We start from the raw sequence: 26,101 nt of genomic DNA on the forward strand, positions 1-26,101 counted from the left end.
GTAGAGGCTGGACAAGCACTCGTCAGGGACTCTTTTTCTTTTTAAGAGTTTTATAGTTAGAAAGTGCAAAATAACAAACAAACCCAGGAACATCAGAATTCGTCAGGGATTCTTTAGGCTGATCCTGCATTGAGCAGGGAGTTGGGACTAGATGGCCTGTATGGCCCCTTCCAACTCTATGATTCTATGATGAAATCTAGAAATCCAAATGTAGATTCAGATCTAACAGCACCCCAAAGCTGCAATCCTGCTATAACATCCAGCGTGTCCTGTTTCTAATGCCATGATGAACACTTCTGCCAACCAACAGTATTCAGTCTTATCTGGATTAAGCGTCTGTTTATTGTACATCATGTACATCAACAGTGTGATATGGCGGCTAAGAAGGCTAATGCAATTCTGGGCTGCATCAATAGGAGTATTGTGTCTACTACCACTGTATTCTGCATTGGTCAGACCTCATTTGGAATACTGTGTCCAGTTTTGGGCTCCACAATTTAAGAAGGATGTTGATAAGTTGGAGTGTGTCCAGAGGAGGGTGACCAGAATGGTCAAAGGTCTGGAATCCATGCCCTATGATGAGAGACTTAGGGAGTTGGGTTTGTTTAGTTTGGAGAAGAGAAGGTTGAGGGGAGACATGATAGCCATGTTTAAATATTTGAAGGGATGTCATGTTGATGAGGGAACTAGCTTGTTCTCTGTTGCTCCAGAGACTAGAACACGGAGTAATGGATTTAAACTAATAGAAAAGCGATTCCACCTAAACATTAGGAGGAACTTTCTGACGGTGAGGGCTGTTTGACGGTGGAGTGTGCTGCCTCGGAGGGTGGTGGAGTCCCCGTCTTTGGAGGTCTTTAAGCAGAGGCTGGATGGCCATCTGTCGGGAGTGCATTGATTGTGGGATCCTGCATGGCGGGGGGAGGGTTGGGGTCACTGGGGATGTGGGGGAGTTAGTTGTTAATTTCCTGCATTGTGCAGAGGGTTGGACTAGATGACCCTGGTGGTCCCTTCTAACTCTATGATTCTCTGATTCTCTGTATCCCATTACTGCCTCCAAGCATTTGAACTGCTTCACCTGTTTTCTAATGGAAATAAGAGATAAACCTGAGTATCACCTGCACATGGACCCCATAATTCTAGATGATCTCTCTGAGTAGCTTCATGTTGATGGTAATTAACATGAAAGGAGAGAACTAAGCCTTTTGGAACTCCTTGGTGCAGAGGCGAACATAGGGGGTTACCACACTTGTATTCCCAGCGATGTATTAACGTTATAAAAAATACTGTTCGCACTTTGTTTGGCCCCTTTAGCTATGATGACGTCTTCCAACCATTTATAAGCAGTGGTATCCAAAAACCCTTTTAAAGCGATGTTTTTTACAACATTTTCAAACTGTTAATACATCGCTGGGAATACAAAGTGCGGTAACCCCCATAGTTTCTCCAGCCACACCTTATGGAAATAAGCAGCCGTGTAAGAATGGAGCTACTTAAATGTCATGGCTGAATCCTAGTCAAATGATCCAAAAAGGTACCATAATCAATGGTATTATGGATTCCTGAAAGGTCCAAAAGAACCAAGAGATACACATACACCAGAAAAGGTCATCAGAGTGACCAAGGCAGGTTCCATCTCAAAATTTGTTCTGAAACTTGACTGAAATGGCCCTGGATAATCAGTTCCATCCAAGGCCACTTGAAGTTAGACAGCCATTATCCTCTTAAGCATCTTGTCTCAAATTAGCAAGTGGCCTATAATTACTGAAATCATCAGTATCTATCAAGGGGCTTTCCCCCATAAAACCTGTGACATCACCTCTTTTTTTAACACTATTGGAACTACCTCTCTTCTTAAGGAGGCATTAATAACCACTCAAGTCCAAATAGGCGAGGATCAAGCAAAAAGTGGTAAGCTGCATATCCGAGCAATGGCAACTGAAAATCACGCCCAACAAAACTTGACCAGACTGTGCTCAGGAGGTTTCTTGAGATTAAATTGTTGTGACTTTGGAGTCTAAGTTAGCAACGCCGCAAACAAATTTATCTGCAGAACACCATGCAAATTTGGCACAGAGAGCTTCAAGAAGACCCCCCTTCTATTTGCTGACCTGTCATCTTTATGAAGACAGAAGGCCTAAATTACTATTTTATTTGATAGACAGAGGGGCCATCGCTCACTGGTAAAACATACAGTTGCATGCAGAAGACCCCAATTTCAAACCCTGCTGTCATCAGTTCAAGGCAGTAGTTTTGGGAAAGATCTTTCTTCTGCCAGAGACCTTGAAAACCAGCTGCCAGTCAGAACAGACAATACTCAGCTAGATGGGACCAATGGCCTGACTTGGTATAAGGTAGTTTCATATGTTCACAGATCTGTGCATCAGTTGACCCAGGAGAACATACACTTTTTGTTATCAGGCAGAAAGAAAACCTAACTTAGAAGATGTTTGCCTTCCCTGTAGTAATTGCTAAGTTTTGCTAAAATTGTTTGGATATTAATAGTGTAAATTATCACGGTTGCAATAGTCAGTATTAATGTTATTGTTCTGTTTCGTACTATGATTGTTATAACCCGTCTTTTTCTGACAATAAAAAACTGACTGTCTGAAAAAGCCACCCTTTTCTCGTGAAAGCAACACACTTGACGTTGAGATTGACAGATACAGAACATTCATACAAAGGAAAATAAAGTAGGCAGCAGCTATTTTTTAAAAGTAATCCTTCTAACGGCAGCACTCTCTCCACTCATCACTTTCTGGAATTTGCTCCCTGCATAGGATTGCCAGGTCCCTCTTCGCTACCAATGGGATGGTTTTGGGGCGGAGCCTGAGGAGGGCGGGGTTTGGGTAGGGAAGGAACTTCAGTGCCATAGAGTCCAATTGCCAAAGCAGCCATTTTCTCCAGGTGAACTGATCTCTATCGGCTGGAGGTCAGTTGTAATAGCAGGAGATCTCCAGCTAGTACCCCACTGAGGTCCCTGTCCTCCCCAGATTCCATCCCCAAGTCTCCAGGAGTTTCCCAACCTGGATCTGGCAACCCTACACCCCCATCCCCGCCGGTCACTATGGGGGCCCTGGCAACCCCTTTCTCCAGGTGAACTGATCTATATCAGTTATAATAGCAGGAGATCTCCAGCTAGTACCTGGAGGTTGGCAACCCTAAGCCTAAGGAGGATGGGGTTTCGGAAGGGGAGGGACATCAGTGAGGTATAATGCCAAAGAGTCCTCCTTCCAAAGCGGCCATTTTCTCCAGGTGAACTGATTTCTACCACCTAGAGAACAGTTGTAATCCCAGGAGATCTCCAGTCACCACCTGAAGGTTAGCCACCCTACCAATTTCCATGACAGTGTGATTGCATTGCACATGTGCAGTACTCTTTCTTTCGTTCCCTCAGCCTTCCATTATAGGGGAAAGCAGCAGGAGTTCTCCTAGGTATGCAGACGCCTCTCTCCCCTTTCTGCCGAACCCAATCATGTTGCTATCATTATTAGCATGGGGTTTGTGGCCAATTTAGAATCAGAGGGTATGAGACTCAAAGACACAAGGGCTCCTGTGTAGGATTTTCTGAAACCTTTCAGAAAAAGCTTTCCTGAGCATTACAACCTTCCTTGGAATTCAAAGCTAAGCCTAAGAGAGGCAGATTTTTCTAGCAGTGCTCCTTTCTCATCCTTATCCAAAAGAAACATCCAACTCGAGGGCAAGCAAACTAGCAGGGATGCAGGGAAATCCCAGCTTCAAAGTCCTCATAACACAGACAATTAAAAAAACAGCCCCCCCAACCCCCAGATGACTGCCACATAGATATCCAACTGTCATAAATGTTGCAAAGTCTGAAGTCCACAATCACAGTGAAGCAATCGGCTACACCCTACCCCCCAGGGAAGCCTGAACCACGTTCACAGAGATCTCTCCTCTTCCAGGCGTCACTAAGGTACAGGGGCTGGTTTCTCCTTCCTTGCAATCCAAAATGGGCTGCGGTATATTCGGCAAAGCCACTCTTTTCCTCACTTCCTGCCAGCTACTGCAGTCCTGTTATCTGAAAACACGGCTGTCACTCCACTGTCAGTAGGAAGAGATGCAGGGATTTAAAACACACCCACTTTGCAGCCACCTGGATAAGCATGACTTCAAATACCTCAGGCATAAAACAAATGGATGCTGTTATTGTCTCTGCTGACATCTCTCGCCGACAGAGAGCTAGCCACCTCTGGCCAGGAACTGGTGTATTAGGGGATGAAATAAAAGAACTGACTCTGACTAGTAAGAGATGTCACCAGGAGCGAACATGCCAGGAAGGAGGCAATGGATGGCCAATGTAAGGCATGAGAACAAATGAACATCGCTCCCTCATGCAAAGTTGCTTAGGGCTCTCCAACACCTCTGAGGAGAGGCATACTCTCTAAGTAGTGGAGTTTCTGTATTCCTCAAAGGGGTATCCATTTGGCCTAGGAGCATAGTCTATAGCAGATATGACACAATACTTAATCCAGCTCAGGCTACATCCCAACCCAACTGGTTTAAATTAATGTAGGTCTCTATAACTAATAGTATTATTTACTCCAGCTGAGAGCACAGCATCATCATACGCCCGCCAAACCACATTGCCTGATAAATTTCTGCCTCCACTCTCATGCCCATGAAGCCAAGAGAAGCACAATAAACAATAACCTACCTGTGGCATTGGAAAGAGCAAGGGACTCCATCGAACCTCGTGGAGTTTGCTCTGTGGGTGTCAGTTCCTCGGTGAATTTCAGTGCATTGATTGGATGCCTGGTTCGACACTGCTGTGCAGACATACCAGCATCCTCCTCCTCTCCATATTTGGAGACCTTGTAACTCCCTCTGGTGTCGCTGAAGCTCTGGTTAGACATGTCACTGTAACTCTCCTGAGACCGTAGCCTTCCTGAGTAATAATCTTCTCTGCATTCCTGGATGAAGCTGCCACCATGTCCTTTCATGGCTAGGGAGGAGCTTCTCTTTGGGTTGCTGAAATGTTTCCCCCATAGATCCTGCTGGGCACTCGGGCTCTGCCCTGGGTTGTAGGAAGTCCTTATGTTACACTGGCTGAGAAGCTGCAAAGGGCTTTGTGACTGACTCTGCTCCATTTTGTTCCCATAGTGATACAGTTCATCTCTGCTCCTCCACACGTGGTCCCTGTTTAGACTAGGAGTTTGACTGGACAGGCTCAGCAAGTCCATCTGCAAGGAGAGAGGGTCCACCTCTGCAGAAAGCCTGCTGGAGGATACCTGTAGTTGGCCGCTCTGGCTGAGTGCATTCTCCTCTCCTTTGTTCCTGTTCTTGCCAATCTTGGCACTACGCCGTGACTCCTTGGCTCTAGCACTTTGGAAGGCAGAATCCGACGAATCTGAGCCATTTGGGTCATCACCCATGCTGCACGCTCTTGAGCAGAAGATCTGCCCTTGCTTTGGTAGGAATGGTCGCCCAAGAAGAGACTTCTTGCACTGTGCGCAACAAAAGCAAGTCTCTGTCGCATGCCAGTGTTGGCCGTCGTAAGTCATTTGACCTTGATCAATGCCTTTGAATAAGGAACAGAAAATTTGCTCAGTACCATACAAATCAGTTTATCTGGACAAAGATGGACACATTTATACAATTGTTGTGACACAAGCCCTTAAGTGGAATGGGTAGGGTTACCAACTCCAGGGTGGGTGAGGGTTATCAAGGAGTTCTCCCAGAATTAAATCTGATCTCCAGACTTCAGAGATTAGTTCCCTGGAGGAAATAGTAGCTCCAGAGGGCAGACTCTATGTTATATTACAGAGTCTAGGACAAACAAAAGTCCCAGAGTGATATCACATCCTCACTGAATGCCCTCTTCTCCCCAAAGTCTGCCCTCCTCCAGGCACTGCCCCAAAATCTCCAGGAATTTCCCATGCTGGAGTTGGCAACCATCGGTATGGGTGAATGAACACAGTGAATCCAAACATATTGGAGTTTCAGACAATGGGAGTTCTGCTAAAGTACTCAAGAAATGTAGACAGGAAAATGGCTATTATACCTCACGGACATTTAAAAAATACCACCTGCAAAGCAAAAATCTTGTAGTTGGTACACTATTCTTAGACTGTTTGGGGTTTTTTTTTGAAGGTAGGTCACTAGCTGTCATGATTGCGGAGAAAAAAATACTTTGAAACAGGTTGGCCATTTCTACTAGAAGGTATATGGGTCAAGGGCGATTATACTTTATTCAGTGTAAGTTCTAGTTCCTTTATTCATCTCTCTGCCTGTTCCTCTGCCAGAAAGTCTTAAGAGTCTGAACCGATCCATCCCTTGAGCATGTGATCAGGAATATTCATCTCTCCTGTACATGAAGTTTTTAAATGTATATGGAGAGACAGTGATAGCGGACTTGATCACACAGAACAGCAGATGAAAGAGGTCGGCAGCAGAACTGACCTTTCCTTGACTCCCCACTCCCCTTTTGTGAGCTGTGTGATTCCCATTCTGTGTCAAATTCAGGACAATTTCCCTTTTTTGCAGTATCGGAATTACAGGACTGTAAAATTAAAAATGCTAGCCACCAACATGATTTTGCTTCTTCAAATCCATTCACTCGGTAAAATAATAATAGAGATGACCAGGCAGCTTTCGTTTTATTTTGCATTCATTATATCGTGTTGAGCTGAACAACAAAGATGATTTTTTTAATGCTTAAAATATGATTTTTAATGCTTAGAGCCAGCATGGTGTAGTGGGTAAGAGCAGTGGTTTAGAGCAGTGGATTCTGATCTGGAGAACCGGGTTTGATTCCCCATTCCTCCACATGAGCGGCGGAGGCTCACCTGGTGAACTGGATTTGTTGCCAGGTACCCCCTGGCAACTGGTGGGGGATGGGGGTGGGTGGTACTTACAGTACTAGCTGCAAAGGGAGGTCGGCGTGCCAACATCACTTACAGAAGTGATGACATCACGTTGCAGACAATTGCAAGGATGCTCTGGTATTTGGGCAAAAACTCTATGGTAGAAGCCGTCTTTAGCATAGAGTTTTGTTCAAATCCCAGTGACGGAAGTGACATCAGCACATCAACTCTGTCCTTCCTCCATAGCTAGTAAGTCCTCATGTTGGCCGGCTGAATGGCGCTGGGGGGAGGGGGCTCTGAGTGGGGAATCTCCTACTACCATCAGGGGAATGGCAACCCTACTAAGGCACAAGTGAACACATGAAGCTATGAGGGTGTAGAGGGACTACCCATTAAATTTGCAGATGACACCAAATTGGGAGGAGCAGTGAACACACCAGAAGATAGAATTCAACAAGATCTGAACACACTGGAAAAGTGGGTGGATGTGAACAAGATGCGATTCAACAAGGATAAGTGCCGAGTTCTACATCTGGGTAACAAAAATGAGGGACATGCATACTGGATGGGGGATACACTTCTGGGTAGCAGTGTGTGTGAACAAGATCTTGGGGTACTGGTGGACCGTAAGTTAAATATGACCAGCCAATGTGATGCAGCAACAAAAAAAAGCCAATGCGATCTTGGGGTGCATAAACAGAGGCATAGCATCCAAATCGAAAGATGTCATAGTTCCACTGTACACAGCATTGGTCAGGTCACATCTGGAATATTGTGTGCAGTTCTGGAGGCCCCACTTCAAAAAGGATGTGGACAGAATTGAGCAGGTGCAGAGGAGAGCGATGAGGATGATCAGGGGACTGGAGACCAAGCCCTATAAGGAAAGGAACTGGGAATGTTTAGTCTGGAGAAGAGGAGGTTGAGGGGGGACATGATTGCTCTCTTTAAGTTTTTGAAGGGCTGTCACTTAGAGGAGGGCAGGGAGCAGTTCCTGTTGGCAGTGGAGGATAGGACTTGCAATAATGGGTTTAAATTGCAGGTGGAAAAATACCAGCCGGATATTAGGGAAAAGTAAGAGTTGTTCTACAGTGGAATCACTACCAAGGGAGGTAGTGAGCTCCCCCTCACTGGCGGTCTTTAAGCAGAGGCTGGACAAGCACTTGTCAGTGATGCTCTAGGCTGATCCTGCATTAAGCAGGGGGTTGGACTAGGTGGCCTGTATGGCCTCTTCCAGCTCTATGAGTCTATGATCTTAGCCTCTGTTCCAATTTCACAAACAGCAGAGGTCTGTATTCAACAGTTTTAGTACACAGAATTAAAAACTCAGGTTTGTTGCAGGTATGTGTTCATTCCTATCAAAGTTGGAAAATACATGTTTCACATAAACTTTTCCAAGTATATGAGGTGGTCAAGCTGAAAAAGAAAAGAAAAAAAGAAATGACTGAAAAGCTTCCCAGACCTCCCTGTAACGAACAAGGCTGTTTCCCCAACAAAGAGCAGCAAATTCAGAGGTCAGATCAATGGGGTTGTCCTTCCCTGATGGACAAGGACAATCAGACCAGGAGATGGAAGTTTGTGTCTCTGTTTCTTGACACACACCAACATACAGATAGTACCATATAAACATATATATGATGGTGAAGCATAACCCCAGAGCAAGGCTTGTAGTATGCCTGGATCATTTTGTTAAATCAAAGCTAGATGTACTTTATAGAAGAAGCTTTAATTATCACATGGTTGCTTATGCATGCATTTATTTTGAGTTGAGTTCAGGGGAGGATAGGGTGGCGGGGGCGACTGCTGTTACCTTAGCAACAGGTACATATAGTACAGCAGTCTTTGGATTAGAAAACATCTTTTGAGAACAAACTGCTACTTATCTCGTTTGTGTGTTCCTGCAGTCACAGAGAGACAGTACATGTGGCTAACAGGAGTGAGAATTCGATACAATATACATATAAACCAATGCAGCATTACCAGAATAATCTGTAACTCACAGCATAGCGAAGAAGAAGAAGAAAAAGAAGAAGAGATGGTTTTTATATGCTGATTTTCTCTACCACTTAAGGGAGAATCAAACCGACTTACAATCACCTTCCCTCCCCCGCCCCACAACAGACACCCTGTGAGGTAGGTAGTGCTAAGAGTGTGTGACTAGCCCAAGGTCACCCAGGTGGCTTCATGTGTAGGAGTGGGGAAACAAATCCAGTTCACCAGATTAGCGACCACCACGCATGTGGAGGAGTGGGGAATCAAACTTGGTTCTCCAAATCAGAGTCCACAGCTCCAAATCACCGCTCTTAACCACTACACACCATGCTGGCAACTGGAAGTGCTGTGTTAAATGTGGTTTAGAGGTAGAAGAGTAACTGTAGTGTCTTGATTACAATGCTGGGATTTGGGCATGGACTAAACTTAGGTTTAGCTATCTACAACTTCACTGCAAGACACCATCTCCTGGCCTACCCTTCTCTGGAGGCCTGAAAAGGCTGGAAATTCTGAGCTCAGGGGAGGAAGAATGGGGTACAGATGGAGTCAGCTGGCATCTAAATTCAAACCCTATCATCCTACCTTAAGAGATGTCCAACCAAGAAAGGCTCAACTCTTCCTAACACCTTGGAGATTCAGTTTTGAAGTGTACTGCCAGAAATGGCAGCCCCAGGCGTGACGGACAAGTGGCAGCGAAGTGACCCATGGCACCGCAAACGAGGCAGGCTCCCCTTTGAAACCGTAACGCTCGGTCTGGTGGAGGTAGAGCTGGCCTCCGCAGGGCCTGAGGAGCGGCATGTTTGGGAGGGTTTTTCTGGCTTCCCTCCTCCCTGGCTTGCCGTTGGGCAAGAGAAATAAACTGGCGGTGGCTTTCCACTTCTTCCGCCAGTAAAATCCACTCTTCCAAGGTGGCTGGGTCTCGCTGCATGTATGCCCAGTTTAGAATCTCAGGATGCAATGCTGCTCTGAAGTAGTGCACCCGGGTGGCTTCAGTCTAGTCCACTATTTTATTAGCGAATCTTTGGAACTCATCCGCAAACTCTCGGACTGAGGAGGATCCTTGACCGAGTTGTAGGAGGGCCGCTTTGGCCTTCTCCCCTTGAAACGGGTCCTCAAAAAGCCTTCTCAACACTCGCATAAATTCATTAAGCGACCGTATGGAGCGGGCCCGGGTATCAAACTGGAGGACCATCCATTCTGCAGCCTTTCCGGCTAGAAGTGAGGAAACGAACCTTACTCGACTGTCTTCCGTGGAAAAGGTATGCCCTTGTTCTCTCATGTAACTGTCCACTTGGTGAAGAAAACAGGGCAATGCATCCGCGGAGCCATCAAATGTCACACGCAATCGGGGTTGCTTCCACTGCACCACCGGTGACACTGGTGGAGGGGCCGGAGGTTGTCCTGGAACCGGCTGCGCTGGGAGGTTGTTGTCTCGGCTGCCCCGGCGGTGCTTGTCCCGGAGGTTGCTGTGGTACTGTCTGTGGCGGAGGCTGCTGGCCGGGGGGTTGCTGGCCTGGGACCGGTGCCGGCGCAGGTGTCACTTGAGCTCGCTGCAGGCAACCGTATTCACGCATCAACACATCCATTTGGTCCTGCATACGGGCCATATGATCCAAAAGCTCTCAGTTTTGAAAACTTAGGGCATGGATCTCCTCCTCAGCCCCCCCAGTCCGTTGGGCTTGGCTGGCTTGGTATCCCAGTCGCCCTCCTCTGCATACAAGTCCTCCTCCTCCTCATATTCTGGGACGTCAGGAGCAAAGGTGAGCCGCTGCCTGCACACTACTTCCCGGGGCAGGCCAGGCTCCTGGGAGCCTAAAGACCACGAGGGGAGAGACCAATCCAATCCCCCGCAAACGTTCGACCGCTCTCCTGGTCCTTCCGTCGCCCGAGCCCAAGCGGCGGCCGCATCCGCCAACAGTTGTTCCTCCGCCCGCCTCTGGTCAGCGAGCGCGCGGTCAGTCTTGAGTTTGGTGGCTGCGGCAGCCGTCACAATTGGTTCGGCCGCTTGTTCCAAGAGCGTTAGGATCTCCTTGTGTTGGCCCAACAGCAGTTGGACCTGTTGAGCAAGATCCGCAGAGGAAGGACCAAACTCAGGGTTCAGTACCTTCTCGACATCAGCTGCCGTTGCCGTGGTTGGCAGTAAATCCATGAGGGTCAGGACAATCCGGGCGGCAACGCTCTGTGCTTCCCGGTGGCATAAGTTGGGATCCGGAACAGTTTGCGGAACATCTCTCTCCCGAGCCCCCGCCATTGGGAAACCGAGCCCCTGGACTGGGGCCGCCGACTCCCATTGCGCCCCGTGGAGCGTAAGCTCAGCCAATAACTGACTTAGCAGACTAAAGTCCTCTTGCACCAACCGGGTCTCCTCCAGCAAAGTATCCAGTCTCAAAAGGTCATCGCGGGCATGTAGATAAGCGTCCTGGGTCCTCTAGGGGGTCGTCGCTGCCCGGCGACGCCACTGATCAATCACCAGGCCAAGCAGCCGGGTGGCCTCCGTGTCAGTTCGCAGCGTCTCCTCCAAGACGGCATGCAGTAAGTCGGGGTCCTCGGGGAGCTCGTCCTGCGCCCCAAGCCAAGGAGACGAGTGTCCAGGCAAACCCTCCAGGGCTCCAGCCAAGGGCAATAAGTAAGGAATGACTACTGTCCTAATGTAAGCTCTAGCCCTGCGGCAAAACCATAAACAGATTCCAGCAGACGGCAAGTCCACGAAAACAGTTTTATTTGGTTAGAATCGACAGGTTTCAGAAGCTATATTCAAAAGGACACTAGTAAGGGGCAAAGGCAAGGTGCAGAGCATATATGGAAAAGCAACAGGAGATAACTGGTAACCTAGATAACCCCCCCCCTCCCAGAGGCAGGAAGGAGCACTTGGCAATTCCCACAGTATGGGAATTTATGAAGACTAAACACGGGGCACAGATTGGCCTTGAACAGAACAGCACAACAGCACCTAGGAGCAGCACAATCGCACTACCGCATACCATCCCCCTGGCTTGCTCCTGACATTCTGCCCCCCTAAAGACCCCCCCTCACCCTCCCACCGTGGGTTTGTGAGGGTAGGCTGCATGAAATTCTTGTACTAAGCGGGGGGCGGAGACATCACAGGCGCACACCCATTCATCCTGGGCGGGACTAAAATGCTTCCAGTGGACCAGGTACTGAAGGGTACCGTAGTGAATGCGAGAATCCAGTATTTTAGGTACTTCAAAATGCTCCTCCCCCCCACCATTTCAGGCACTTCGGGTTGTTGTTCAGGATGCCACTTTTGGGAAGGAACATACGGTTTTAAAAGACTGACATGGAACACAGGATGGATTCTCCGTAGGGACTTGGGCAAGGAGAGTTCCACAGCCACTGGATTAATAATCTGGGAAGTGGGGAACGGACCCACATATTTGGCACTGAGTTTATTACATGGGCGGGTGGATCGTAGATTTTTGGTGGACAGATAGACAAGATCCCCCACTTTGCATTCCATACTGGAACGATGTTTGTCAGCCTGAGCCTTGTAACGTCGTTTTGCTCACTCTAGATTTTTAACCACCCTGACTTGGATAGCCCAGGCTAGCCTGATCTCGTCAGATCTCAGAAGCTAAGCAGGGTCAGCCCTGGTTAGTATTTGGATGGGAGACCACCAAGGAATGCCAGGGTTGCTGTGCAGAGGAAGGCACTGGCAAACCACCTCTGTTAGTCTCTTGCCATGAAAACCCCAAAAAGGGGTCGCCATAAGTCAGCTGTGACTTGACGGCACTTTACACACACACACAGATTTTTAACCAGCCATGGCCAGGTTGTTTGAATTGAACGTACCCATCCATCCAAGTCATCTCCCCCCTCTTCCTCAGAAACATCAACATGACCAGCGGGGCCAAACTCTTTACCATGGAAAACCTGGAAAGGGCTGAACCCTGTGGATTGGTGAACCACATTATTATAAGCATAATCAGCAAAAGGCAACAGGTCTACCCAATCATCCTGATGGTAATTAACGTAACAGCGTAAATAGCATTCCAACACTGCATTCACCCGTTCAGTCTGACCATCCGTTTGGGGATGGAAGGCACTAGACAGTCCTTGTTCTACTCCGACCAACCTGAGAAAAGCCTTCCAAAATTTGGCCACGAAATTTGAACCCCTGTCCATGATTATTTTGCGCAGAAAGGAATGGAGACGGAAGACATGTGACACAAAGAGGTGGGCCAATTTCGGGGCGGAAGGGGTACCTGCACAGGATACAAGATGCACCTGTTTCGAAAACAAATCAGTAATCACCCAAAGAACTGTCTTTCCCCCACTAGTGGGTAGGTCCATCATGAAGTCCATTGCAATCACTTCCCACAGTTTTGAGGGAGTCTCTAACGGCTATAAAAGTCCGGGCGGTTTGCCCTGTGATTGTTTGGTCGCTGCACATATGGGGCAGCTGTGGATGAAGGAGTCCACATCTGACCGCATGCCCGCCCACCAAAACTGTCTCCGTAGCAAATGCAATGTTTTGAGGAATCCGAAATGTCCGGCGGTCTTGGCGCCATGAACCAAACCCAAAACCTCCCCCCGCAACGCTGCCGGAACATACAATTTAGAATCTTTGTACCAAAACTCCCCACGTTTAAGTAAAGTAGCTGGGAGGGTTTGCTAGGACAGTTCCGCTTGATAACCGTGAAGGAGAGTCTCCTTAAAGGAATCAGACAGTCCTTCCACCCCCTCCGGAGAGGAGGCGGAGGGCAGCTTGACCGGGGATGGAGCCGATACAGGTGCAGGGAGTGACTGAACGGGGCGTCGGGTCCCTGCACCTCGGGAACCATGGCTGGCAGTCGCTCAGGAGAAGGAGGAAGCAAGGCGGGCGGTGCTGTCGGCTTAGCCGGGCGGGGGGCTTCCCCCCCATCGAAGGCGGTGGTGGTGGGGGTCGGGTCTGATAATGGGTTTGCATGGCCAAAGTGGGCAATAGACCTCGTTGGGCAGGGGTGAAGAGCGACTCTGTGGGCAGATCATCCTTGGTGGGATATTGGGGAAGTCTGGATAAAGCATCAGCCAGAAGGTTTTGCTTCCCTGGTACAAATTTTAGGACAAATTGAAACTGGGCAAAGAAGTCCGCCCAGCGCACGTGCTTCGCGGACAGCTTGCGAGCCCCCGTTAGGGCCTCCAGGTTTTTATGATTGGACCACACTTCAAAGGGCACCTTGGAACCTTCTAAAAACTGCCTCCACACTGTCAAGGCATGCTTTACCGCAGCGGCTTCCTTTTCCCAAACGAGGCAGCTTGACACTGGGGGGGTCCACTCCACCTGGGCGTTGGGTAAGGTGGTTGTACTCCCCTTTCCCTTAGTCTTAAGAAGGTTCGTGATGGGTAGCGCAATTTGAGCGAAATGTGGGAGGAACGCTCTGTAAAAATTCGCGAACCCGAGGAATCTTTGGACTTGTTTACGAGTAGAGGGTGGTTCCCAATCGAGCACTGCTTGCACCTTTTCAGGATCCATAGTCAGTCCCTGGTGTGAGATAATATATCCCAGGAAAGTCAATTGCTTCTTATGGAACTCGCACTTAGATACTTTAGCATACAGCTGATTGTCTCTGAGATGTTGCAACACTTCCCGAACCAAGGCAACGTGCTCACACATGGTTTTAGAGTAAATGAGAATATCATCTAAATAGACCACCACTCCTTTGAACAGTAGATCATGGAGGATCTCATTAATGAGTTGCATGAAGACCCCCGGGGCCCCTTTTAATCCAAAAGGCATCACCATAAATTCGAACATTCCAAAGCAACTAGAAAAGGCAGTCAGAGATTCATCCCCCTCCCGGATTCTGACTCTGTAATAAGCTTCAACTAAGTCCAATTTGGTGAAGATGTGTCCCTCCTTCAACTGTCCCAAGAGATCAAAAATGAGGGGGATGGGATAAGCATTTGTTTGGGTAGCAGAACTGAGTTTTCGAAAGTCAATACACAAACGTAAATCTCCTGTTTTCTTACGTACAAAGAAAGCCGGTGCCGAATAGGGCGCGGTGGAGGGTCAGATGAAACAGTGAGCCAAGTTCTTGTCTAAGAATTTGCAGAGCACCGCCTGTTCCGTAGGACTCATCGGGTAGATTTTACTTTTTGGCAGTTTTTCATCCCCCACCACTTCAATAGCACAGTCCGTCTGGTGGTGGTGGTGGGGTAACATATCACACTCCTGCACATTAAATACATCTGCAAAGTCCTGGTAGTCGAGTGGCAATTGGGTCGGACTGGAGGTGTCCGAGACCAGGGCAGGAGTTGGTTGGATTACGGTTTTAACGGCCACTTCGTATCGGTGCAATTCACATAGCGGGCTATTGAACGTTAAGGTCTCAGCTTCCCAGTCTATGGTAGGACTATGCCCTTTGAGCCAATTTGCTCCTAATACCACAGCATATCGAACATTGGGTACAATAGTGAAGTTGATTTGTTCCCAATGGTGGCCAATTCCCATTGCCACTCCATGAGTGCGATGGTCGATTGCCCCCCCCCCCTGAAATCACTACCATCCATTTGAGCAAAGTGAACAGGTGCCGGTAAAGGGACTGACTTCACTTGGAGAGCCTTAAAGGTGGTTTCGTTAATTAACGAGCGGGCACACCCTGAGTCTATTAAGGTTTTAACTTGTAATTGAGGGCTTATAATGTCGTAATATCACATCTACATAACACAGTCTCTTCTACTTCACTCACCATGACAGGAGCCTCGGGTTTCGCAGGAACACCTGCAGGTCTGCGGTATCGCTCCCTCTACCGCAGACCCAGTCCGTTTTTTGGCTGGTCGAGGAGAGACTCCAAGTTAAGGGCTGGGGAGTTCCAGTGGTCGCTTTCCTCTGAAGATGTGGGGCTACTCTCCCCAGGAGTAGTAATTGTAATCCTGGACCCCAACGGGTCCGCTGGCGAAAGGTCCGTCGTCACTTCTCCGGCGTGTAGAGCTGGGGATGCTTTTCATCTTGGAGGGATGCTCCGCTCGGCTGTGGTGCCTCTCCCCCGGGCAGGTCCTCTCCCGCGGGGAGTCCCATCTGGCTGGGGAGTGGGACTCGGCAGCCCCAGGCGTGACGGACAAGTGGCAGCGAAGTGACCCATGGCACCGCAAACGAGGCAGGCTCCCCTTTGAAACCGTAACGCTCGGTCTGGTGGAGGTAGAGCTGGCCTCCGCAGGGCCTGAGGAGCGGCATGTTTGGGAGGGTTTTTCTGGCTTCCCTCCTCCCTGGCTTGCCGTTGGGCAAGAGAAATAAACTGGCGGTGGCTTTCCACTTCTTCCGCCAGTAAAATCCACTCTTCCAAGGTGGCTGGGTCTCGCTGCATGTATGCCCAGTTTAGAATCTCAGGATGCAATGCTGCTCTGAAGTAGTGCACCCGGGTGGCTTCAGTCTAGTCCACTATTTTATTAGCGAATCTTTGGAACTCATCCGCAAACTCTCGGACTGAGGAGGATCCTTGACCGAGTTGTAGGAGGGCCGCTTTGGCCTTCTCCCCTTGAAACGGGTCCTCAAAAAGCCTTCTCAACACTCGCATAAATTCATTAAGCGACCGTATGGAGCGGGCCCGGGTATCAAACTGGAGGACCATCCATTCTGCAGCCTTTCCGGCTAGAAGTGAGGAAACGAAACTTACTCGACTGTCTTCCGTGGAAAAGGTATGCCCTTGTTCTCTCATGTAACTGTCCACTTGGTGAAGAAAACAGGGCAATGCATCCGCGGAGCCATCAAATGTCACACGCAATCGGGGTTGCTTCCACTGCACCACCGGTGACACTGGTGGAGGGGCCGGAGGCTGTCCTGAAACCGGCTGCGCCGGAGGCTGCTGGCCGGGGGGTTGTTGTCTCGGCTGCCCCGGCGGCGCTTGTCCCGGAGGTTGCTGTGGTACTGGCTGTGGCGGAGGCTGCTGGCCGGGGGGTTGCTGGCCTGGGACCGGTGCCGGCGCAGGTGTCACTTGAGCTCGCTGCAGGCAACCGTATTCACGCATCAACACATCCATTTGGTCCTGCATACGGGCCATACGATCCAAAAGCTCTCAGTTTTGAAACCTTAGGGCATGGATCTCCTCCTCAGCCCCCCCAGTCCGTCGGGCTTGGCTGGCTTGGTATCCCAGTCGCCCTCCTCTGCATACAAGTCCTCCTCCTCCTCATATTCTGGGATGTCAGGAGCAAAGGTGAGCCGCTGCCTGCACACTACTTCCCGGGGCAGGCCAGGTTCCTGGGAGCCTAAAGACCACGAGGGGAGAGACCAATCCGATCCCCCGCAAACGTTCGACCGCTCTCCTGGTCCTGCCGTCGCCCGAGCCCAAGCGGCGGCCGCATCCGCCAACAGTTGTTCCTCCGCCCGCCTCTGGTCAGCGAGCGCGCGGTCAGTCTTGAGTTTGGTGGCTGCGGCAGCCGTCACAATTGGTTCGGCCGCTTGTTCCAAGAGCGTTAGGATCTCCTTGTGTTGGCCCAACAGCGGTTGGACCTGTTGAGCAAGATCCGCAGAGGAAGGACCAAACTCAGGGTTCAGTACCTTCTCGACATCAGCTGCCGTTACCGTGGTTGGCAGTAAATCCATGAGGGTCAGGACAATCCGGGCGGCAACGCTCTGTGCTTCCCGGTGGCATAAGTTGGGATCCGGAACAGTTTGCGGAACATCTCTCTCCCGAGCCCCCGCCATTGGGAAACCGAGCCCCTGGACTGGGACCGCCGACTCCCATTGCGCCCCGCGGAGCGTAAGCTCAGCCAATAACTGAGTTAGCAGACTAAAGTCCTCTTGCGCCAACCGGGTCTCCTCCAGCAAAGTATCCAGTCTCAAAAGGTCATCGCGGGCATGTAGATAAGTGTCCTGGGTCCTCTAGGGGGTCGTCGCTGCCTGGCGATGCCACTGATCAATCACCAGGCCAAGCAGCCGGGTGGCCTCCGTGTCAATTCGCAGCGTCTCCTCCAAGACGGCATGCAGTAAGTCGGGGTCCTCGGGGAGCTCGTCCTGCGCCCCAAGCCAAGGAGACGAGTGTCCAGGCAAACCCTCCAGGGCTCCAGCCAAGGGCAATAAGTAAGGAATGACTACTGTCCTAATGTAAGCTCTAGCCCTGCGGCAAAACCATAAACAGATTCCAGCAGACGGCAAGTCCACGAAAACAGTTTTATTTGGTTAGAATCGACAGGTTTCAGAAGCCATATTCAAAAGGACACAAAGGCAAGGTGCAAAGCATATATGGAAAAGCAACAGGAGATAACTGGTAACCCAGACAACCCCCCTCCCAGAGGCAGGAAGGAGCACTTGGCAATTCCCACAGTATGGGAATTTATGAAGAATAAACACGGGGCACAGATTGGCTTTGAACAGAACAGCACAACAGCACATGGGAGCAGCACAATCGCACTACCGCATACCATCCCCCTGGCTTGCTCCTGACAGGCCAAGACAAACAATACAGACTGAGAAGGGCCATTGGTGCGCTTCAATGTGAGGTTTATCCATTCTCTCTGGTGAAGGGAGGTTTGACTCTCGAAAGCTCATACCTCAAAAATCTTGATGGTCTCTAAGGTGCTGCTGGACTTGAATCTAGCTGTTCTGCTGCAGACCAACAGGGCTCCCCTCTGAATCCATTCTCTCTTGCTTTCCCTTTAGGTGTAGAATCCATTCATTCAGTGTCACCCCTGACTTCAAACCCCTCCTCAAAACCCACATTTAGGCAAATAATGATGGAAGAATGAGAGACTCCTGCATACAACTGCTCAATAAGGAGCTGCAAAATAAACAGCTGCATGTGACGCAGCCCCGTGGCGCAGAGTGTTAAGATGCAGTACTGCAGTCAAAAGCTCTGCTCACGACCTGAGTTCGACCCCAACTTAAGTCGGTTTCAGGTAGACGGCTCGAGGTTGACTCAGCCTTCCATCCTTCCGGGGTCGATAAAATGAGTACCCAGCTTGCTGTGGGTAAAGTGTAGATGACTGGGGAAGGCAATGGCAAACCACCCCGTCAACATAGTCTGCCCAGTAAACGTCGGGATATGATGTCACCCCATGGGTCAGTAATGACCCAGTGCTTGCAGCACAGAGGACTACCTTTACCTTTAACACACTTATTGTTAAACATTTTGCTCATTTGTCCACAGTGAGTAGGCAGCTATTTTATGCACCTCCTTAGCTTACTGGCAATTTTTTTGTGGGCTAGCAAGTTTTGGCATTTTCCTTCAAAATACAGATTCCCGTATGGTGAGCAAAAAGACACCTAGTGGCTTTACCAGAAATAGATGAATGGAAAGTAAAGATGCTGGAATATGCAAATATGGCCAAGATGACTTATTTTATGAATTTAGATGACACACAAAATGTTGAGCAATTTAATGAGAAATGGTTACCATGGTATACTTATATACCTTCAAATATTTAACTCTAACCTAATCTTTCTCCTTTTCATGTTAGTAAAAGTTACTTATGTGTATACATACTTTAAAGATGACTATTTTTAGAGAAATTGACCACGGTTTATCTTAAATATTATCTTAGTAATATTATCGGCTGCTTATTATGCACTTGAATCAGCAGTAATAACTACAATAAGTATAACATAATTTAGGTATTAAGTATAATCTATGTGTGTATATCAATGATTGAGACAACGTCGTTTATTGCAAACGGATGCAAACTTTTCCCCTTCCCCTTCTTTCCTTTCTGTATTCCCTAAAAAATAATTAAAAAAAAAGACACCTAGCCTTTTCCTTAATGGTTGGTAAACTGTCAAGCCCAGTCAGTGGCAGCTGCAGGGAACAGAATCAACTACATGTGATGCTGGGTGCTCTATAAGCAGGAATCCCAATGTGCTTCTCCCCCTCTAAGAATCAAGCACACAGGGACCTGATATTGATCAGGGTCACAGTACAAAGAGTGAGGGGTTTTAAGCCATCCTCCAAGGCTTGATGTGAAAAGGGACCAGAGAGTCATTGAGGGGAGTATCTGTATGTTTGCAGTACTGGCTCCCAATGGTACCGTCTCTGCATTGTGAAGTTCCCAGTTGGAATTGGGTCCCCCAACCTGTGACTTGTAAAGGGGAAAAAGTGTGGTCAGTTCCATGCACAGAACTTCCTGTGCCATGTATAGGTCTGCTTTGAGGGAGGAGCAGTGAACACACCAGAAGAAAAGAGATCGAATTCAACGAGATCTGAACACACTGGAAAAGTGGGTGGATGTGAACAAGATGCGATTCGACAAGGTTAAGTGCCGAGTTCTACATCTGGGTAACAAAAATGAAGGACATGCATACTGGATGGGGGATACACTTCTGGGTAGCAGTGTGTATGAGCAAGATCTTGGAGTACAGCTAAATATGACCAGCCAGTTACGCAGCAGGAAAAAAGGCAAAAGCAAACTTGGGGTGTATCAACAGAGGTATAACATCCAAATTGCAAGATGCCATAGTCCCGCTCTACACTGCATTGGTCAGGCTGTACCTGGAGTACTGTGTGCAGTTCTGGAGGCCCCACTTCAAAAAGGATGTGGGCAGAATGGAGCAAGTGCAGAGAAGAGAGACAAGGATGATCAGAGACCAAGCCCTACAAGGAAAGGCTGAGAGAATTGGGAATGTTCAGTCTGGAGAAGAGGAGGTTGAGGGGGACGTGATTGCTCTCTTCAAGTATTTGAAGAGCTGTCACTTAGAGGAGGGCAAGGAGCTATTCTTGTTGGCAGCAAAGGATAGGACTCGCAATAATGGGTTTAAATTGCAGGTGGAAAGTTACCCGCTGGATATTAGGAATTTTTTTTTTACAGTAAGAGCTGTTCTACAGTGGAATTGGCTGCTTAGGGAGGTAGTAAGCTCCCCTCTCCAGCAGTCTTCAAGCAGCAGTTGGACAACCACTCATCAGGGATGCTCTAGGCTGATCCTGCATTGAGCAGGGGGTTGGACTATATTGCTGTATGGCCGCTTCCAACTCTATGATTCTATGATACTATGAGTTGCTGTGCTGAAACAAGGCAGCAAATTGTTTCTTTGTATTTATGCTATGACCTTAGGGCTGGTCCCTAAATATCCCACTGCTGCAATACACTGGAAAACAAGATCAGTCTGGTTTTTTTTAAAACAAGAAATCAAAACACTCAAACTATCACCTATGCATAAATGTCTATTTGTCAGCTTGTCTGCTAACTGCTCTATTCAACTGAAATGCTAATTAGAGATGCTAATTTTGGTATCCAAGCTGTTAACTATTTCACTGTTCGTATCTGAAAACCAGCGGGGGATTGGCATTTTGGGAAATGAATTAAAGAGCTAGACATCTACCCTTGACCATCTGAAATAGCAAATCACAATGGCTAGGCTGTGACTAGAAGGGACTGATATTCTTCCCTCTCCTACCATTTGTTCAACCAGCCTTCAACATCCTACATGCTTCAGATGCTGTGAAAGCAAAGCTCAAAGAGGAAAACACAGTTTTTTGTTCCATAATATGGATTAGGATCCGTGAAACTATGGGACGCAACCAGAAGCATGCACTTTTACTGTGCAACCCCAAGAAGCCTTTCCTGGGAGTAAGTCCCATTTAATAGACCTGCTTAGGATTGCTTTCTAAACCCCCATTTATTTCAGTAAGAAAGTTACTTACATTCCTGCATCTCTCCCACTGAAATCAAAACTTAAGTTTGCCTGCATCTTGTCCCATGTTTGTAAATATGTCTTGACTTTACACAAGAACATAAGAAAGGCAATGTGGGATCAGACCAAGGCCCATCAAGTCCAGCAGTCTGTTCACACAGTGGCCAACCAGGTGCCTCTAAGAAGCCTACAAACAAGACAACTGCAGCAGTAATATCTATGTTCCACAGCACCTTAATATAAGAGGCATGCTCCTCTGATCCTGGAGAGAATAGGTATGCATCATGACTAGTATCCATTTTTACTAGTAGCCATGAATACCCCTCTCCTCCATGAACATGTCCACTCCCCTCTTAAAGCCTTCCAAGTTGGCAGCCATCACCACATCCTAGGGTAGGGAGTTCCACAATTTAACACTGCATTGTGTGAAGAAATACTTCCTTTTATGTGTTTTGAATCTCTCACCCTCCAGCTTTAGCAGATGACCCCACGTTCTAGCATTATGTGAGAGGGAGAAAAGCTTCTCCCTGTCCACTCTCTCCATAGCATGCATAATTTTATAGACCTCTATCATGTCTCCCCTTAACCACCTTCTTTCCAAGCTAAACAGCCCTAAGCGTTTTAACCATTCCTCACAGGGCAGTTGCTCTAGTACCCTGATCATTTTGGTTGCTCTTTTCTGCATTTTCTCAAACTCTGCAATATCCCTTTTTAGGTGTGGTGACTAGAATTGTACACAGTATTCCTTACTTTAACACCTAATTTGCATTTAACACTGTGGTCTTTTGGGAAGTTCGTGGGGGGGGGGGAGACCATTAAATATACAGAAAAGCATAGATGTTGTGCCATTTACTTTGTATGCCCAGAAAGAAATTATATAGTTACTGTTGGTGTTGCTGGTGTTACTATAACTTCTGGGGCATGAAAATACAGGTGTATATATACAATTTGGGGAGATGGCTTTCATGTGATTCCTTGATTCAGCTTCAGCTGTCATAGACACACATGGTGGATATAAACGAGCAGATCTGTTGCTTTAAAAAGTGGAAATGTGGCTGGTGAAAAGGCTCTGAAAAAGTGGGGTAGTTCCGGCTGAAATGGGAATGTTAGAGGGTATGACTCAAGAGATGAAATCTCCTTTCATAGCAACAACCAGCGTGGTGTAGTGGTTAAGAGCGGTGGTTTGGAGTGGTGGAGTCTGATCTGGAGAACCAGGTTTGATTCCCCACTCCTCCACATGAGCGGCGGATGCTAATCTGGTGAACTGGATTTGTTTCCCCACTCCTACACACAAAGCTAGCTGGGTGACCTTGGGCTAGTCACAGCTCTCTCAGCCTCACACACCTCACGGGGTGTCTGTTGTGGGGAGGGGAAGGGAAGGCGATTGTAAGCCAGTTTGAGTCTGACTTAAGTGGTAGAGAAAGTCGGCATATAAAAACCAACTCTTCTTCTTCTTCAACAACAAAGCCTTTAACAAAAGCTATGTTACATGTTTCCTAACTCATATGATTTTCTAACTTCATCTTTTTTTGCAGGGGTGGAGATGCCTATCATTATTTCTTTCATTTGGTGGAGGGGGGCTATCACTGGCTGGCATTGGCATGACAGATTTTCCCTCCCTTTCCCACCAGCAGAAATGTGGGCCCAGCTAGACTCCTGCACCTGCCAAATGGTGACTGGAGGCCTGACAGAAAAAATGCCAAGGCCTGCCATGTGCCTTCAAAACAAAACCATTTCCACTGCTAGCCCAGAGGCACGCTTCATCTGAAACAATGAACACAACGGTGTATCGACAGGTCACATGACGTTCTTGTTCCTTAACAGAAATCAATAAAAGCACTGTAATAAGTTTCAAATCCACATCAAAAGGCTACCAGATGCTCCCTTGGCGGCAAAAAAAGCATGGTGGTTTCGACCCGCTCCCTTACCTATGTGCTGAGCGCAGGTATCGCAATACTCCGCGTATAAGGATTCAAAACAGTTGCAGCAATAAGGCCGCCCTTCCTTCATGATGTACCGCTGGCCACCTAGCACCGTTTCACATTCAAAACAGCAGAAGTGCTTCATGTGCCAGTGCCTTCCCTCAGCCTCCGTGCACTCGTCAGCAAAGATAATCTGAGGAAAGAGGACAAAGGAGTCATGGTTAAGTCTTAGGGGTGACAGTTTGCTTCACAGCATATTGCGAGTTCTATTCTCCTGTTACATATTTTTAGCTTATTCTAACAGCTTGGCTATTTTGAGACTACTATGTCTGGGCCTCTTGATACCTCTGTCCTAATTTCTTTCCCCCATCCCCAGCCTAAGAAATTGAAATAGTCGTTGCTAAAATAGGCTGCACAGGATCCAAGGATAAAATGTAGTCTAGGGTGACACATATTCATTTTGGGTAAACAAGGGCTAGAAAATGAGAAACGTGTCGCTGGGAGAAAGCTAGACAGTGACAGACTCCACATGACCCAAAGCCTGACTTTGATTTCGGCCCACACCACCTTCCTCCCATCTTCTTATCTTCATAGCTGCAGGCTAATTAAGATTAGTGTTGTGTGGGGTGACCAAAGTGTGGGATTGGGATGTGAGAGAAGAAGGCTCAAACCTTCTGGGTGGATGAGTGGGAGGAATAGGGTTGCCAACCTCCAGGTGGTGGCTGGAGAGCTCCCAGGATTGCTACTGATCTCCAGGGGACAGAGATCAGTTCACCTGGATAAAGTGGCCGCTTTGGAAGTTGGACTCGATGGCATTATATCCCATTGAAGTCCCTCCCTTCCCTAAACCCCACCCTCCTCATGCTCCACCCCCAAAATCTCCAGTTGTTTCCCAACCCACAGCTGGCAACCCTAGGGAGAAATTGGGACATGATGTACCAGAGACCCTGGTCACCCTGAGGGCTACAGAACTGGGCAAAGACACATGAATTACTTTCTTGTGATGTTTGGGTTGGGTAGGGGTGGTGTACAGGATGTGTGCAGAAGGAATATGTTGAGATAGATTGTGATAAATCATGATCTTATGGATCATAAATTAGACACACACACAAAGCTCAAGACGCATTGCTTTCTTTCAATATAGAGGTTTACTATATCAAAAAAAGAGGATAAACTTGGAATATAAATAACTCATATCCACAGTTCATTTCCTAAACTCTCGCCAGCACGTGGCTAACAGGCTCTAAGGCTTAAAACACAGTAAAGAATATAGTTAACATTATCTTCTCGAGGAAGAAGAGGAGGAAAAAAATAAGTTTCTTCTTCACCAAAACGGCAGTTCAATTGAAGCTTCTAGGATCGCGCCAGAACATCCCATGACCAATAGCTCTTGATTTGATCAATCAACATCTGCCAAGTGGCTAGCACCATCCCCCTGAGTCAATGTAAATGAAACACAAACATTTAACTCTTTTTGTAATCCTGGCAGAGACAAAACTATTATACTAATTCCCAACAGAACCATTGTCTGGAGACTCATGGTGGCCCTTGGCAGCCCTGCAAACCCCCAAGTTTGACAACCACAGGGCCTCACTCTGGATCTCTACCTTGCCTACTTTGCACCATTAAGTCTCCCCCTGGCCTACTGATTTACTGAATTAGTCTCCTCTCTTTCTTTTACAATGCAGCTCATGGGAGTGTACGTAGCAGACCTATGTTATAACCAATGCCTAGCAACGCAGAACAAAAAGCACACCTACTCAGTCCCTCCGCACGCACACATGCCTACAGCAAGCCAAATGACAACCATGCATCAACCTCGCAGCATACACACACTCCTTACTGTCATAGTCGCCACACTAGAGAAGGGAGCTGGGAAGCAAAAGGATTTCAAATGCCAGGAAATGTGTACAACTACAGTCACAGCGTGCAGGGTGCACAGAGGATAAAGGGCAAGAGTCACATGGGCCCCAAGTCCTACATGGATAAGGCTACAGTGAGGCAGGTCTCGATCACGCTTACCCTTAGGGTTGCCAGATTCCTCTTCACTAACGGCGGGAGGTTTTAGGGGCGGGGCCTGAGGAGGGCAGGGACTTCAATGTCATAGAGTCCAATTGCAGCCCCCACAGTAGCCACTTCCCATATAAGTCTCAGTTAAATGAACAGTGGCTAAGTCATCCACAGGTAGGGTTGCCAACCTCCAGATAGTAGCAGGAGATCTCCTGCTATTACAACTGATCTCCAGCCAATAGAGATCAGTTCCCCTGGAGAAAATGGCCGCTTTGGCAGTTGGACTCTATGGTATTGAAGTCCCTCCCCTCCTCAAACCCCACCCTCCTTAGACTCTACCCCAAAAACCTCCCACCAGTGGGAAAGAGGGACCTGGCAACTCTATACGCAGGGTGAGGAAGCGGGAAATTGCAATTGTGAAACAATGGAGGGAAAGGCACAAAAAAAGCAGCATTCTCACAAGCAACGGACACCCACTAAGTGCAATGGATTCACAGAAATGAACCAAGGGCCGCCGTATCCCATTTCTGCTTGCAGCTTTCCCAGGCTCAGATTTTGCCCGAGGCTTTTAATCACTAACTCCACATAGGATGATACTGTAAGAGGTCTCCCATTGGGACAGGTAACCCCTAGCATAGAGTTCGCAGGCCATAGCAACAAATGACTACAAAAAGTAAGGGCTTGGTGAATGCACAAATCACAAAAAAAGTTAATCCTCAAACAAATGAGGAGCACAGGCAGCCATGGGACAAAACCAGCGAACAATCTACCCACAGACACGCAACCACTGTTTCTGTTCCTTT

General features: G+C 48.0%; 1 protein-coding gene across 1 annotated transcript in view; it reads right to left on the minus strand.

Annotated features, from left to right (window-relative positions):
• The window catches only part of PRICKLE2 (prickle planar cell polarity protein 2), a 378,224-nt gene that overhangs the window by 39,604 nt on the left and 312,519 nt on the right, over positions 1-26,101 (minus strand). Inside the window, exons 6-7 of the mRNA XM_056846685.1 lie at positions 23,295-23,481; positions 4,673-5,536 (exon numbers count right to left, since the gene is read on the minus strand). Coding sequence (XP_056702663.1) covers positions 4,673-5,536; positions 23,295-23,481 — 1,051 coding nt within the window. The remainder of the gene's footprint in view (positions 1-4,672; positions 5,537-23,294; positions 23,482-26,101) is intronic.

Source organism: Euleptes europaea, chromosome 1, assembly GCF_029931775.1.
Source record: "Euleptes europaea isolate rEulEur1 chromosome 1, rEulEur1.hap1, whole genome shotgun sequence".
NCBI classification, from domain to species: Eukaryota; Metazoa; Chordata; class Lepidosauria; order Squamata; family Sphaerodactylidae; genus Euleptes; species Euleptes europaea.